We start from the raw sequence: 17,521 nt of genomic DNA, 5'->3' as shown, positions 1-17,521 counted from the left end.
ATTTGCCTTTAGGTTTCCTAGTGATAGTCATTGTTATTATGGGGCATCAGTGGACATTATAGGGAGAGGATATGAGGAGAGAACTACAATTCCCAGCATGTTTAAACTGCTATTATGATGCATCATTGGTCACTATAGGGGGAGGGGTATAAGAGGACAGGACTACAACTCCCAGCATGTTCAGACTGTTATTATGGGGCACTAGTGGACATTATATGGAGAGAGGTATAGGACGAGAGAACTAAAATTCCCAGCATGGCATTGTGAGTCATTAGTTGAAATTACATGGAGTAGGCTATAAAAGGAGAGAACTACAACTTCCAGGATGTCCAGAATGATATTGTGGGGCACCAATGAATATTATAGGGACCGAGGTATTGGAGGAGAGGACTACAACTCCCATCATTTATAGGATGTTATTATGGACTATCAAAGGACATTACAGGGAGTGACTATATGGAAAGAACTACATCTTCTGGTATTTGACAGCTTTGCAGGTCCGTCACCAGTTTTCTGCACTGCTAAACTCTGTTTTAATGGGTTAATAAGGTGATGAAATTGGCTGGAGTGGAATAAGCAAATTGAAAAGGCTGGGAGGCATATGACTGATCTCGGACAAATGGGAGAGAAAGTGGCTGAGGGGACCAAGGGCAGGGATTCCTATAGCACTACAGTCACACTGATCTGCCAGCATTTCAGTGTGGCTGATTAAACCCCACTCTTCCCCCAAATGTTCTGTTACACCAAACACGTTAATCTAGCTGTTCCTTAGCCGAAGATGGAGCAGAGTGGTGAAAAGAAAAACTAATTTGCAATATCTCTCCTAAATTTCTTATGGCAGCAGTTTAGGGAGCACCCTGTAGACATAGCTGTGTCCACTGTGGATTAAATGCATTTGTGTTCTTTTTTTTTCAGAGTTTAGTTTCCCCTTTGATATATTTAAGGCCAAGTCGTCAGTGTGAAAACTGCAAGATTTTAGTTGTTTTCTTTTTTTTTTTTTTAAATAGAGATAGTAACATGGAAATAAAAAAAAATCACCCAAAATTCTTACAAATGTATATAACATATAAATGTGATTTAAACAATAGATCATTTTCTGATTACACTTTCCCTTTAACAACAGCTTGGGTAACATGAGTGCACCCATATGACAATAGAAAAAAAATCTACATTCAGATTAATAGAAAAAAAAATGTGTCACTATCGGGTTTTAATTGACAGAAAACTTATAGGTGACACATTCCTTTTAACATTCCCTGTGCTCAGACCAGAGAGTGAGTGGTGGTGACACAATTAGGGCACCACACCTCCACTTTATACACTAATCGAATGCACTGCACCAAAGGCACACTGCATTGAGTCAGTATAATGTAAGAAGCCCTGCTGTTGTGCTGGTATCCTTAGGGCTGCAGGAGGATCTCCTCAGATGACAGATCTCAGGTCCCGTATCTGTGGAGTAAAGGAAATTCTAGAAGAACTCTGGAAACAGCTTCAGGAGCCAGAAGAGGAGCTTCCATTAGTGACTAGATGACTCTGCTCAGTCCCAGGGGCAAAAATGATGTTGGTAAGTATGTAACTCAATGTTACCTAAATGGTCTGTGCTCTGCACTGCGACATATTCCCTGGACTCCTATGTCTAGAGAAACAGTATGGTGGACTCCTAGCCATTTCTTTAGTATGCAGAGCATGGGCTGTTTGCTGGCTTACTGCTGGGGAGTGGTAGTAAGTTCAGAGATAATTACATCTTTGTGTCTCTTCAGTTACTCACACACCATTGCAGTTAGGGGGTCATGGTGACATATTCGCTTCAAATATACAGTAGTACTTTAATTAGAAACAGAAACATGTAGAGGGAGAGATAACTGACAATTATTTGTTGTCTGTCCTCCAATCAGTTTCTTGTTTATAACCTTGTCGCAATGCGTTCCTACCTTTTGGTACACTGGCTGGGTGTGCTTAGATGGGCATCACGTAGCCGATATATGCCAAAACAAAGCATGTTGTAGGTTTTCAATGCTTTACAATACAAATCTCCATAGCATCCACCATCCTGCAAAAAGGACAAGCATTTATCAACAATGGGAAAATAAGATAATTACTTTTATTTTAATATCTTCCCATAAAGTAAAACATGTATTAGTAACTAATTCTTAAATGCTTGCTTTTATCAATTTCTATACAGTCATGTGTTATTTATATGCATTTCATTTAAAAACAATATGGCTGCCAGTGGGGTTTTTATGTTTTGTCCCAATAGAAGGAGGAGGATTAACATTTAATGTGATGTGTATTATTTTTGATAATGTCAGAGGTTTTAACTTTTGCTCTCTCCCTGTCTCTTTGTTCTGCCTAGCTGAGTTAGAGAATCATTATAGATCACACCTGCCTCATTCTTGGCATTTCTGAAGTGTTTAGTGTGGTTATAGCACCATCAAGTGGTGTCAAGTTGTATTACACTTTGTTTTTCCTATTGCAAAGACTACTGCATTGTGGGTGGTGCACTGCATTGTGGGAGTGCAAAACATCCTGGGAAAGAGAGCTGTCCTATGCTTGTGTCCTTCTCAAACTCCACTATTCTTGTAAAATCATAACTTGTGTGAGATCTACCTTCATTTCAGGGATATTGTGTGTTGTAGAGCTGTTCAGCTAGTTGTAATTGTTACTCAGGGAGTTGTTATTACTGTTAGCTAGCCGTGCAATCTTATGTACAGTCAGCCATTTTACCATGTGCTTCAGTGTTAATGTAATGTTATAGTACATGCTATGCTTAATACTTTTATACATGTTATTTGTATTCTTGTAGTTTTACTAAACAATCCTGTTTTATCAATCAATCAATCAATCAATCAATCGTATATAATCAATCAATCACAAATGTACGACCTGTTGACCAATAAACAAGTTAGACTACAAAGAACAGTCCTCTTATTTGGAAGACAGGAATGGTTTATGCTGAATGTCAGACTGCACACTGTGTGAACGTGTATAAAGACAGAACACTCTTCCTCATTGCTTTAGTCGTAAGCTCTGCTTGTTCAGATTTGCTGCTCTGTGCATACACAAGTCCATTGGACTGACTGACCTTCATTTCTTAAAGTAATGACGGCCACTCGTTTTTCTTTACTTAGCTGCTTTTTTCTTGCCGTAATACAAATTCTAACAGTCTATTCAGTAGGACTATCAGCTGTGTATCCACCTGACTTCTCCACAACGCAACTGATGATCCCAACCCCATTTATAAGGCAAGAAATCCCACTTATTAAACCTGACAGGGCACACCTGTGAAGTGAAAACCATTTCAGGTGACTACCTCTTGAAGCTCATCAAGAGAATGCCAAGAGTATGCAAAGCAGTAATCAAAGCAAAAGGTGGCTACTTTAAAGAACCTAGAATATGACATATTTTCAGTTGTTTCACACTTTTTTGTTATGTATATAATTCCACATGTGTTAAGTCATAGTTTTGATGCCTTCAGTGTGAATCTACAATTTTCATAGTCATGAAAATAAAGAAAACTCTTTGAATGAGAAGGTGTGTCCAAACTTTTGGTCTGTACAGTATATATATATATATATATATATACACTCACCTAAAGAATTATTAGGAACACCATACTAATACGGTGTTGGACCCCCTTTTGCCTTCAGAACTGCCTTAATTCTAAGTGGCATTGATTCAACAAGGTGCTGATAGCATTCTTTAGAAATGTTGGCCCATATTGATAGGATAGCATCTTGCAGTTGATGGAGATTTGAGGGATGCACATCCAGGGCACGAAGCTCCCGTTCCACCACATCCCAAAGATGCTCTATTGGGTTGAGATCTGGTGACTGTGGGGGCCATTTTAGTACAGTGAACTCATTGTCATGTTCAAGAAACCAATTTGAAATGATTTGGGCTTTGTGACATGGTGCATTATCCTGGTGGAAGTAGCCATCAGAGGATGGGTACATCGTGGTCATGAAGGGATGGACATGGTCAGAAACAATGTTCAGGTAGCCTGTGGCATTTATACAATGGCCAATTGGCACTAAGGGGCCTAAAGTGTGCCCAGAAAACATCCCCCACACCATTACACGACCACCACCAGCCTGCACAGTGGTAACAAGGCATGATGGATACATGTTCTCATTCTGTTTACGCCAAATTCGGACTCTACCATTTGAATGTCTCAACAGAAATCGAGACTCATCAGACCAGGCAACATTTTTCCAGTCTTCAACAGTCCAATTTTGGTGAGCTCGTGCAAATTGTAGCCTCTTTTTCCTATTTGTAGTGGAGATGAATGGTACCCGGTGGGGTCTTCTGCTGTTGTAGCCCATCCGCCTCAAGGTTGTGCGTGTTGTGGTTTCACAAATGCTTTGCTGCATACCTCGGTTGTAACGAGTGGTTATTCCAGTCAACGTTGCTCTTCTTGAATCAGTCGGCCCATTCTCCTCTGACCTCTAGCATCAACAAGGCATTTTCGCCCACAGGACTGCCACATACTGGATGTTTTTCCCTTTTCACAACATTCTTTGCAAACCCTAGAAATGGTTGTGCGTGAAAATCCCAGTAACTGAGCAGATTGTGAAATACTCAGATCGGCCCGTCTGGTACCAACAACCATGCCACTCTCAAAATTGCTTAAATCACCTTTCTTTCCCATTCTGACAATCAGTTTGGAGATCAGGAGATTGTCTTGACCAGGACCACAACCCTACATGCATTGAAGCAACTGCCATGTGATTGGTTGACTAGATAATCGCATTAATGAGAAAAAGAACAGGTGTTCCTAATAATTCTTTAGGTGAGTGTATATATACACACATATATATCCGAAACACTGTCACCATGTGGTTGGATGATGCTGTGTTTGCATGCAGCTTTGCAGTCTATGTAAGTTACTGACCTTTACGCCGCGCCTTTACACATCAAACCATTGGGAAGGTTTAATAAGAAGAAAATATTTTTTTTTTCTTCAAATTTTTTGTTGCATAAGCCTGGGGTGCATATTACAGTCTGGTGCATCTTATAGTCTGGAAAATACAGTATATTTATGTGGGCCAATAGAGGAGGGCTTGACACCTAATTGTGTATACTGTAGAGGACACTGTGGCCCACACTCACCAATGTGAGTCACCCATTGAAAATATAGCGGAGAGCAGCTCCTGCTACACTCACAGTGAGAGGCAACGTCGAAGCGCTGTACAGGAATGTACAGCGTAATGTGGGTTATACCAAGCTGGGGGGGAAGGAGGAGAAAAAAGCTGGTTCATCCAAGCTAACTCTACTGTACTCTGCACTCAGCAGTGTAGTGGAGAGCTGCTCTTGCTACACTAATCTTCGCCTTCCACTCAGCTGCTCCTGCTTCACCAACTTGTGACTGCGCACTCTTACTGCATTCTGCACCCATATGGAAGCACTGTACAGAAAAGTAAAGTGTGATGTGGATAGTACTACACTAATGGGGGACGGCTCCTATTGCATTCAGCACAAACATGCAAGCATAAGGGGGTCCATACTTAGCAGCTCCTGTTTCAAGCATGGAGGGGGGGGGGGGGGCTTGTGAATTCCACTAGTGTTTACAAAATTAGGCCAGTAAGACAGCATGCAAAGAGACTTTCATGTTGGTTTGTTCTGGGTATTTTGTGAATTCAAAATAGCTGATGCATTTGCATTACAACTGTTATTACTAATTCCACAAAGTAATTTTCATGAGCATGGATATTTTTACATATACTGCAGACTGCAGTAGTGGAATAAGAACTCTGCTGGATGCATTTTCTATTACAATGAAAAAGCTTACAAGAAGTGACGCACAGGATTGGCGCAAACAATGAAGAAGGTGCTCTCAGTAAAAAAGGAATCACCCTTCCTTTTAAAAGAATAAGAATATATAAGTAAAATACTGGGCACTCTTCAAATATATGTACCTCACAATTTATTAAATGACATAGCATGGGCAGACAATTCATAAAACACACTTATTATTACATATATAAAAAAACTGTGTAAAAAACTGTATAAAATCTGGGTAGGTTGTGAAAAATAAAGAGCCTTAATATATAATAGCCTCCAAACGATGTAAGTGGGAAAGACTTAATGTGGATGTCCGTTCAGCTTTAGTTGGAATGCAGTCTATATTGCAGGTATATAGAACCCACAGTAGATGTATCCTCCAAGCAACAAGACGATAGTGCAGCTGGTGAATTACAGTGATTAACTCATGCGGCGTCCCGCTGTTACTCACTGTTAGATTGCAGTGCAAGGTTCCGCTGTTATACCGATGCCTTTAGGGATTGTATTTCTGATCGGTGTTTAATTCGATCCTTTCCCCTCCTGTCTTTCAAGCTCCGCTCAGTATATATGAGCTCCGGCGCGTGTTGTATTTGCCGGTTCCCTTTGCAGCGCTGGATTGTAAGTTCAGATGAGCGTCATGCGCCCCTTTAGAACATCTGTATCAAAGCGCCTCAGGTCTCCGGTTTAGACAGAAATGGCTTGGGGTATAAGAAATCCTTTTAGTTGGCCAAAACGATGTCCATAGGGGGGTTCTTTGCACCATGCAAAGAACCCCCCTATGGACATCGTTTTTGCCAACTAAAAGGATTTCTTATACCCCAAGCCATTATGAATTGTCTGCCCATGCTATGTCATTTAATAAATTGTGAGGTACATATATTTGAAGAGTGCCCAGTATTTTACTTAGTTATATTTTCTATTACAGTCGCTGTTATGTGTGTGTGTGTGTGTGTGTGTGTGTGTGTAGTATGTTAATTGCACATTTGCAACAAACTTTAAATTGACACTGAACAAACACCATAAAAAACTTAAATTGAAGTTTGCAGAAACTGTGTATTTACCATGTGTATCATTTGCTACATCTGTATATACACTCACCTAAAGAATTATTAGGAACACCTGTTCTTTTTCTCATTAATGCGATTATCTAGTCAACCAATCACATGGCAGTTGCTTCAAAGCATGTAGGGTTGTGGTCCTGGTCAAGACAATCTCCTAAACTCCAAACTGATTGTCAGAATGGGAAAGAAAGGTGATTTAAGCAATTTTGAGCGTGGCATGGTTGTTGGTACCAGACGGGCCGATCTGAGTATTTCACAATCTGCTCAGTTACTGGGATTTTCACGCACAACCATTTCTAGGGTTTGCAAAGAATGTTGTGAAAAGGGAAAAACATCCAGTATGTGGCAGTCCTGTGGGCGAAAATGCCTTGTTGATGCTAGAGGTCTGAGGAGAATGGGCCAACTGAGTCAAGAAGAGCAACGTTGACTGGAATAACCACTCGTTACAACCGAGGTATGCAGCAAAGCATTTGTGAAGCCACAACACGCACAACCTTGAGGCGGATGGGCTACAACAGCAGAAGACCCCACCGGGTACCACTCATCTCCACTACAAATAGGAAAAAGAGGCTACAATTTGCACGAGCTCACCAAAATTGGACTGTTGAAGACTGGAAAAATGTTGCCTGGTCTGATGAGTCTCGATTTCTGTTGAGACATTCAAATGGTAGAGTCCGAATTTGGCGTAAACAGAATGAGAACATGTATCCATCATGCCTTGTTACCACTGTGCAGGCTGGTGGTGGTCGTGTAATGGTGTGGGGGATGTTTTCTGGGCACACTTTAGGCCCCTTAGTGCAAATTGGCCATCGTTTGAATGCCACAGGCTATCTTAGCATTGTTTCTGACCATGTCCATCCCTTCATGACCACGATGTACCCATCCTCTGATGGCTACTTCCACCAGGATAATGCACCATGTCACAAAGCCCAAATCATTTCAAATTGGTTTCTTGAACATGACAATGAGTTCACTGTACTAAAATGGCCCCCACAGTCACCAGATCTCAACCCAATAGAGCATCTTTGGGATGTGGTGGAACGGGAGCTTCGTGCCCTGGATATGCATCCCTCAAATCTCCATCAACTGCAAGATGCTATCCTATCAATATGGGCCAACATTTCTAAAGAGTGCTATCAGCACCTTGTTGAATCAATGCCACTTAGAATTAAGGCAGTTCTGAAGGCAAAAGGGGGTCCAATTAGTATGGTGTTCCTAATAATTCTTTAGGTGAGTGTACATGCTCAAACTACCATTTTCAATTTTTATTTTGCTTCATTAATTAGAAATTGTTCCTTACCCCAAGGTCAGCAAATGGACCATCATACAGAGCCAACTGAGCTACTCGACAACGGTCCCTGTTAGCTAAAGTTTGAGGGGTGCTGTACCCTCCACGTAATGCATTCTCTTCTGCAATTAAGGATTCTAGCTCTGGTGTTGCTCCCCCTGTCACCAATGTTCGGATCAGAGTTAAGATGTTATCATTGAAGTATGTCTGGGAAAATAAAACAATTATAAAACAGATTAGCAGTGCAGTCATATCAACAGAGTTATGCGCCCTCTCCTACTATGTATCCATCAACTACATGCATTATACTAACTTTTACTACTTCTTCTATTCACTAGAGTTAGGCCTCTTTGACACTGGTGTGTGCGGCCCGTGGTGGTGCTGCGGCCTGCAAAATGCAGGCTGCAATGCACGAAAACACAGTCCGTGGGGCAGCCGCAGCGGATCACGGACCCATTCACTTGAATGGGTCCGCTATCCGGCCGCTGCACAAAAAGATAGGACACGCGCTATCTTTTTGCGGAACGGAAGTACGGGACGAAACCCCACGGAAGCACTCCGTAGTGTTTCCGTAGGCTTCCGTTCTGTGGTTCCGTACCGCACCATTCCGCATCTCCGGATTTGCGGACCCATTCAAGTAACTGGGTCCGTATCTGTGATGTGGAATGCCCACGGAACGGCGCCCGTGTATTGCGGCGTGCATTTTGCGGGTCGCAATACGGCAATGGGGCGCACACGCCAGTGTGAAAGAGGCCTTACATGGACATCGGTGTGGTTAGTCTATATGAGTTTTGTTGTGCAATGATGCTGTAAAAGCATTTTGGCAAGAACATTACAGTACATTGCCCCCTTTAGCTAAACTATTCTAACCAAATACCATAGCTGTGTAGCTGGACATCAGCCTGTAGATATGACAGGACATGTGGTTATAAAAGATGGGACTGGTGGGCTATGTGCCCAGGGTGCAAGGGAGAATGAGTACCACCTTAGCCAAAATATACAGCATGAAACTAAATATTTAGTTTCATGCTGTATATGCTAATGCTGACATTTGAGCTATATATATATGGTGATAGCTGTATTTTACTCTGACATTTGCTATAACATGAAAGATATTAGTATGACAATTTAAATGTAAGAGTCCACTAATATCAGGCAGTAGAGATGAACGAATTTCCCAAACTTCTGTTCAGTCCAATTTGGTTTAACCAATCGTCAGATTCCATTAGGGTCAAATAAATTTGGTCTGAATCAAAAGTGCCCAGATTGCCCTGAAAAGTCATATATGACCCTCTGAGGTCTCCCAGGTCTGTATGTGTCCAAGCCTGTTCAAAAACACATTGCACCATCATTTTTTTTAAATTACAATATGTTCCAGAAATTCTTCATTGGTGACAGATGCCTTTCTCTGCCTTCTGATCTGTAATATGTTGACCACCATTTTGAGAAATTTGTTCAGGACTAATAAGAAAAGTTTCTGAATTGCTGAAATTAGAATCTTTCGGGAAATTTGTAATAAATTTGATACATGTAGAATCGATTCATTCATCTCTATCAGGCAGGTTTGACTAGTGCATGTTCATTTTAGACGGTAGTTGCTATTCGTCCTTGTTGGTGTGCAGCCCTAGCTACAATATCATCGGCGTTCATCTATTCCTACCTTTATTTAATAACCTGGTACAGCGTTTCCATGTACCAGTTAATAAGGGCACCAAGACATATAATTGTAGGATGCTGGGTGTAGTGAAAGCATGAATGCCTTTTCAGACATGACATGCATTGGTTTGGGAGCCTGCTTTTTGTGTTGCAAATGTCACAGCTCATTATCTTTCACTGGACTCAGGTCTTGGGTGCTGTTAAACTCTCTTTTAGCTGCTCTGACAGCAACATGTATCAATTAAACATTCAACTAAATGCTAGACAGCCGGGTGTCCTTTTAAAAAACTCTAGGGTATATGGAAAGCTTACAAATTCCTGGCCGCACTGACAACCTGACAGTGACTGCACGGCCGGGCCCACAATGGATGTGTTAAATATTAATGTTGTGTCATGATGATTACTACTTCATTAGAATTGTCTCTCTTCCCTGTAGAAAGTGCACCAGTGCACGCCGTCAACCGACAGGCTGGGGTTTAAGGGTGTAGTCCAAACAGGGACATTCTGCAGCATTAAATGGCTTCCTATCAACCATGTGAACATATTTAAATAAACTTGGCATTTTACAAGTGGTTTTATCCTACTGCAAAAAATATAGTAGCTGTTCATGAAGCCTTACACGATCATGTAGGATTAACAATTGTCAGGACTTCCCGATTCCATTAGCCATATTTACAGCATAGATATGCCTAGAAAAGTGTAATAGTCATGTCTTCTATGGATGGTAGTCCATGGAAGACATTGCCGGAATTGAATTTTCAGACCCACATGTATATGTGCACGTTACGCTATTCTAAAACAATTCTTTGTTTTAGTTTTTTCTGACTATCAAAGATGTAATTCGCATTCACAGATCATTGGCATAAGGGCTTGTGCACACGACCATATTCCATTCCATTTTCCGTATGGCACTGCTGAAAGGCAAATTATTATTTTTTTTGCCACTAACACACGCCAAAAAAGGATTTAGAACATATAACTGCACCTCTGAACGGCAAATAATATATATTTTTTGCCACTAATACATGCCAAAAAGGGCTGTAATTTTCTCACTTCACCACACAATGGCTAATAGGCCCTTTTTTACCACTAATACAAGCCCAAAAATGCTTTAGAACATATAACTGCACTGCACAAGGGCAAATATTTCATTGTAATAAACCCTGTTAATGGCTATATCAAACAGCACTTGCACCCCCCAATAACAAGAACGGTTTGCTGGATTTACAGAGCTGTATAATGTTTTTTTGTGTTCCGTATACGGAACCATTCATTTAAATGGTTCCGCAAAAAAAAACGGAATGTACTCCGTATGCATTCCGTTTCCGTATTTCCATTTTTCCGTTCCGTTGAAAGATAGAACATGTCCTATTATTGCCCGCAAATCACATTCCGTGGCTTCATTCAAGTCAATGGGTCCGCAAAAAAAACGGAACACATACGGAAATGCATTCTTATGTCTTCCGTATCCGTTCCGTTTTTTCTGAACCATCTATTGAAAATGTTATTCCCAGCCCAATTTTTTCTATGTAATTACTGTATACTGTATATGCCATACGGAAAAACGGAACGGAACAACGGAACGGAAACAGAAACACAACGGAAACAAAAAACAGAACAACGGATCCGTGAAAAACGGACCGCAAAACACTGAAATAGCCATACGGTAGTGTGAAAGAGGCCTTAAATTGTAGAAAATATATCGCTGTACATTGGGATTTCAATATTTAAGGCATCATCAAAATAATTGTTGCTGGAATACAGTAGGTTAAAAGATGCAAACTAATTTAATAAAATAGGTCAAATACTAGTGCATAGTCAGTAAAAAAAATGAAAAAAAATCTATTTTCACATATACTAATGGGGTTATTTATCAAACTGGTGTAAAGTAGAACTGGCTCAGATTCCACCTTTTATTTTCCAAAGGAGCTTTTAAAAAAAGAAAGGTGGAATCTGACAGTTTGACCCCATAAATTGTTTCCATAATGAAGAGAAGACCTGAAAAGCAGAAATTAAACTTAAAAGTATTTTCTGTTTAAAGGGGTTGTCCCACAAAGAATATTATTTATGACACAACCCTTATTGATGGAGTATATTTTATACATATACTGTATACATAGCTTGATGTTTCAGGACAGCTGCCACTACTGCATCATAATAAACAAGTCACTACAAAAAAAGTATAATAATGAAATGAACGCACATACCGCACTCATGAGTGAATCCAGGACGCTTACAGCAAAGGCAGTGCCACAGGCAAAAGGCTGGGTTAGGTACAACTCAGTGTCTGGGTCATCATCGTCATCCTGGTCCAGGAACTGAACATTGGAATCATTAACTGCAAGCCATAAAGACCATGTTATGAGCTGATGAGAATAGCAGTGCACACGTGTAGTAATTACCAACATAAATTTAACTCAAAAAAGATATTGTACTATTCTAACTTGACTTCTGATGACCATAGCTGGACACAGCGAATAGTCAAATAGTCAGACCCATCTACTATTGAAAACGATTGATACATTTCACTTACTCTAGGTATGAGGTAACTCGGTCCTACACCACTATATGATAACTTAAAAAATACTTATGCCAAGTATATATAAAAAAAACTCAAAGGTAACATAGAAATATGTATGTGTAGCAGGTAGGTACACATAGTGGATTTATGTTAAATTGCTTCTCTGTGTTTCTTTCTGTTGTATATGTCTCAGAACCTTCCACTGCCCCCAAGAAAAGCTGGCTATCTGCTCTTCAGTGACCTAAGAGCTTGATCACTCTAGATAAGTCAGAAATGAGAAACAAACACTGGCGAAAAGCTGCAAGGCATACAGAAATATGTAAACATTCCTAAATGTGTAGCAGGTAGGTACACATAGTGGATTTATGTTGAATTGCTTCTCCGTGTTTCTTTCTGTTGTATATGTCTCAGAACCTTCCACTGCCCCCAAGAAAAGCTGGCTATCTGCTCTTCAATGACCTAAGAGCTTGATCACTTTAGATAAGTCAGAAATGAGAAACAAACACTGGCGAAAAGCTGCAAGGCATACAGAAATATGTAAACATTCCCAAATGTGTAGCAGGTAGGTACACATAGTGGATTTATGTTAAATTGCTTCTCCGTGTTTCTTTCTGTTGTATATGTCTCAGAACCTTCCACTGCCCCCAAGAAAAGTTGGCTATCTGCTCTTCAATAACCCAAGAGCTTGATCACTCTAGAGAAGTCAGAAATGAGAATCAAACACTAGGAAAAAAGCTGCAAGGCATACAGAATTTAGGATTTTTTGCCTTTTGAATCATGTCTCCCTTGTCTGAACAGCCAATCATACTGACAGACACAAAGGAGCTAGGGGCAGTAAAGTATCAGCTCTGTTATAAGAAAAGATTCTGCATCAGGTTATTGTGATCAAAGCCCTACTGATGTTGGTGTGAGAACCATGAACAGAAAATCGTTACAGAAGAAGCACACCAGTTCACTTATAAAAATTAGAGCCACACAGACGCACACACAAGGTACAGAACAGAAGCAGCCAGGACCAGCAAGCAACGCATGATAATGCTGGAGAGGAGGAGTTTCGTTGAAAGCGAAAAGAAAAAAAAAAGTTTTAAAAACACCAGATGTGAAATAAAACAAATGAACTATCACAAAAACAATATAGACAATCATTTATATGCAGATCAGGGGTGCAACCAGACCAACCGCAGAGGATAATGCTTTATATCAGGTGCTAGATACTATCAAATGAACTCCCCCACATAAAAAGCTCTTTCAGGCTACGCTCCCTCCTCACATGGGAACTGTGCTCTGGAGCTGTGCACAGGGGCTACTTGGTAGGTCACACCACCTTCAAATGACTGCAAAATATAGAAAACCAGGGGAAGGGAAAGGCCAAGTGAAAGGGTCCATAAAATGTTAGTTCAATGTTGTAATAGAAAAGAAATATACAAATATTTTAGTTTTTTTTGGAAATCTTTAGGGGAGGGATGCTCAACAGGCAGCCCTCCAGCTGTTGCAAAACTACAACTTCCAGCATGCCTGGACAGCCTAAAGCTATTACGGCATGCTGGGAGTTGTAGTTTTTCAACAGCTGGAGGGCCGCAGGTTGAGCATCCCTGCTTTAGGGGAATTAGTAGATGAATACAGACAAAAGTCAAAGCAGGTAGTGCAAAAAGATGGACAAAGGGAGTTCAAATGACTCTAGCTACTAATATGCCTTACTACACCCAAATATCTAAGGGCAAGACCAATTCAGCATTTGACTTCAGGGCACAGTGCTCACTTTTTGGTTTTCATTTGTGATTACTGGTTGCGCCTCTCAGTGGGGCAGCCATATAATATCCACAGCCACAACAAGGTAAAGAAAGAAGAGACGCTTCTTCTTACCCAACTCTGTAATTATTGGTAAGTGAGTTCCACAGTTTTTTTCCTGACTGAATGAAATCAAAGGTAGCAGTTTGCCAGGCTTAGCTGAACGGTGCAAGTGTTAGAAAGGTATAAGGCGGAGGGGATCAAAGAGAAAAGACAGAGAGAGGGTGAGGTAAGAAGGCAGCTAAGTGGGTGAGCAGGAAAGGGCACACACACATAGAGAGGAGAGAGGAGAGCAGAGGGCAGTCATGATTCCACAATGTGATCTCATATGTAAGCTGAGGCATACATACCCTTCAAGGCCATATGTTTCTGCTACCCTCCATTATCACTTATAAACGCTCAACGCCTCAACCCTGTATTTACGAGTAATAACTGAAATGTATTTAAAAGGTGAGGCCATACATAGCAGCCGCACTTCCACCAGGCCACCACTATGTGTGACCTCACTTTAATGGTTATCTTTATAAGCCTATATTATTATTTTGAATCACTTTTGCACTTATTTTGCTGTAAAAGTAGCATAAAATAAACATACACCATCATATGGAAGAACTTGCAGTCCTATACACACTATGTCAATAATACACTACACAACAGTAGGAGACTCATTAAACCTAGAAAGAGATCCTTGGCCAAATTAACCCTTATTCAGTCTTTCTAAAGTTATGTGTTTTAACAACTCAGTTAACATAAAAAGAAGTTTACCAAGCTCAGTAATGATGGGGATATTGGCCCCGGTTGTAATAGATGGCTGCCTTGCTAGACCATGCACTGGACTGTTGTCAGGGGACGAACGATCCATCCCTGGTGGTGTAAAGCCTAAAAAGAAAATAAGCAGATTATGGTTTGCACATACAAAGTAGCATACTTCATAATAGTTTATGATGGAAGGACCCAGCACATCCATGCAGTGGAAAATAGTGATCTGATTTAATAGACACCACATAATGTTTCATTTCTCCTATGGTGGCATTGTAGGGGGACTCCTTTAAGTTACTGAGCTGTCTGTCCACACTGCCTCCTAAAATCAGTGCAGATCAGTTCTTTATAGTATATTTATGTGTATTTGTATAATTGTATCTCAGTAATTTGTATTTATTGATGATAGAATGAGAATGGACTTCTACTTCTCAATATACAATCGAGTAGCAATAAAGTATCCAAATAGATATCTACCGTACATAATCTCCCTGGCAGCTCGCACTCATACCTGCCTCAATAATGTGTCTGAGCTGGGTATAGAAATGTTTAACAAACCAGACTTTCTCAGTATTTAGTACACACCAGAAGCCTCCAGACAGGCCTATACACATTGCCTTTTTTATATTGACAGAACAGAATAAAGCATTATTTCCCAGCTCAAAAGCAACCAGTGACCCTGATTTTTGTGCTATGTGACAAGTCTGTACCTTCAGTGAGTGATGGCACATGTATAATGCAAGGCCTTGCACAGACACATCCATCAAGAAACGCTGACTGCTGGAAAGCACAGCTGGGAGGAGAAATCACGGCCACTCCATTCTCAAGATAGTTAACAAGGCTACAGTAAAGTGATGTCATTTAAAGCTGTAAGCGATTAGTGTGAAATTGTCACAACAATATTCACAATGGTACTGAGCACATGCAAAATGAAATAAACACCATAGTTCCTTTTATTCTTTATGGCTTGATTATAAATGTAATCAAGAGCTGGCAGTTATTTCTGTTGATCACAGTATGAATTGTGTCTGAGACATTGGGTATATAGCATACTTGAGCAAACAGAAAGGCCAGCATTTGTACATAATTAACCAGCCAATTCGGAGTTCTAAAGCACACTGCCCTCTGGTGGGTACTTAAAGACATTGTACTTGTTGTTTGCCAGTAGTTGTGGCATTAGTTTATGGTAATCAGGCATAACAAAGCAATTGAGCTAAATTAAATTAATGTGAAAGACAAAACAACTTAATAAATGTATCTACAGAGAATAGAAAATATACTACAAGATTTACTATTGCCAGATACATACTCAATAAATCAGCACAGAACGTATATATAGACTATGTGTCTGGTCAAAACTGAAATATTAAAGGGGTGGCCACTTTCTGATTACTACCGGTCAGTACATTTATGGCAGTTACTAATACAGCTTTTGTTGAAATTCTGCACCATTTTCAATCTTTCATAAGGCATGCCCACTTTTTGGCTGAGACCTGTTAGGTTAAGTTAACTGACAGTTAGGTCCTGTGCATTAAATGGTTGCTAATGGAGGGTCTTGCGACCAGGCAAACCACATAGTCTCTTCCATTCGAATACACTTCACCTGCCATCTGCATTTGCTCAGCTGGGTGTTTAGTGCAGGTGCAGTGCGTTTGAATGGAAGAGGCTGAGTAATGTGTCTGGTCACATGACCCTTTATCAGCGGCCATCTTATGGACAGGACCTTTATGCGGACAGCACAGAACATTTGCCCAACAAGGGTAAAGGCTTAAGAAATATAACAAATGGCACAACATATAAGCAATGGCTATGTTAATAAGTGTCCCCAACAAAGTATACACTGAGTGCTACTGGTCTATTTCTTCGAATAGTTTCACCGCAGTACTCAGTACTCAGTACTCAGAAAAAGTCCCCACTCATGCCAGACTATGACATTGTACAACATATTGGGAGGCTGAGATCGGACGTGGTCCATGATTCTGACAACCCACAAATCAATGCACTGTGGCGCGTCTGTACAAATCTAACAAATTCCTCACTCAGTCCAAGCATCCAATTGCATTTACTTCTGCATGCGCTGAGTTCTGCCCCTATTCTTTTCACTTTCTGAAAACTCTGAAGGGGTTGTCTCATTTATACAACCCCTTTCCATATGCCCTACTATAGATGTCACAGAGAGGTTCCTGTTCTGATGGACTTAAGCCATCCTTGCATTATATAGATGAGCATTTTGTTTGAAGGGCTGCAATGTAATACTACATTTCCCAGGGGTGTTGGGAGTGGGCCCCAGGTGATCAGACAATCCCTTCATTAACTGCTGCTCTCTATTAATTCACAAGTGCACTGGTTTTGCTTATGCTGTGCACACAATCACCTCACATTTAAAGTCCATTTACCTATGATGCCAAGTCCTCTAGTGGGTCCAATCTGATGCTGCTTACTATAGATATATACATGTTTACTACAGATACATAGGTGGCTTGAGATCACTGGGACATACTTGCTGATGAAAATGCACCATAATTCTGGCTCATATTCACCCATAATTTTTGGAGCACATGTTGTGAGTCTCATATATTGTCTTAGACATTTTTTCCACCTTGCCCTGCAAGTGCCACAATTTATCACAGATGGCTTCTGTGACACTGTGACCAAAACTTACCAGAA

General features: G+C 40.5%; 1 protein-coding gene across 3 annotated transcripts in view; it reads right to left on the bottom strand.

Annotated features, from left to right (window-relative positions):
• Nucleotides 1-17,521, bottom strand: part of KCNMA1 (potassium calcium-activated channel subfamily M alpha 1) — a 731,805-nt gene that overhangs the window by 27,075 nt on the left and 687,209 nt on the right. For all 3 annotated transcript variants that reach the window (XM_044299035.1, XM_044299036.1, XM_044299034.1), the window contains 4 exons: nucleotides 14,861-14,974; nucleotides 11,994-12,124; nucleotides 8,143-8,337; nucleotides 1,932-2,050 (listed from right to left, as the gene is read on the bottom strand). In XM_044299035.1, coding sequence (XP_044154970.1) covers nucleotides 1,932-2,050; nucleotides 8,143-8,337; nucleotides 11,994-12,124; nucleotides 14,861-14,974 — 559 coding nt within the window. The remainder of the gene's footprint in view (nucleotides 1-1,931; nucleotides 2,051-8,142; nucleotides 8,338-11,993; nucleotides 12,125-14,860; nucleotides 14,975-17,521) is intronic.

Source organism: Bufo gargarizans, chromosome 6 (genome assembly GCF_014858855.1).
Source record: "Bufo gargarizans isolate SCDJY-AF-19 chromosome 6, ASM1485885v1, whole genome shotgun sequence".
Taxonomy (NCBI): domain Eukaryota; kingdom Metazoa; phylum Chordata; class Amphibia; order Anura; family Bufonidae; genus Bufo; species Bufo gargarizans.
This window is presented reverse-complemented; position numbering and strand designations above follow the sequence as displayed.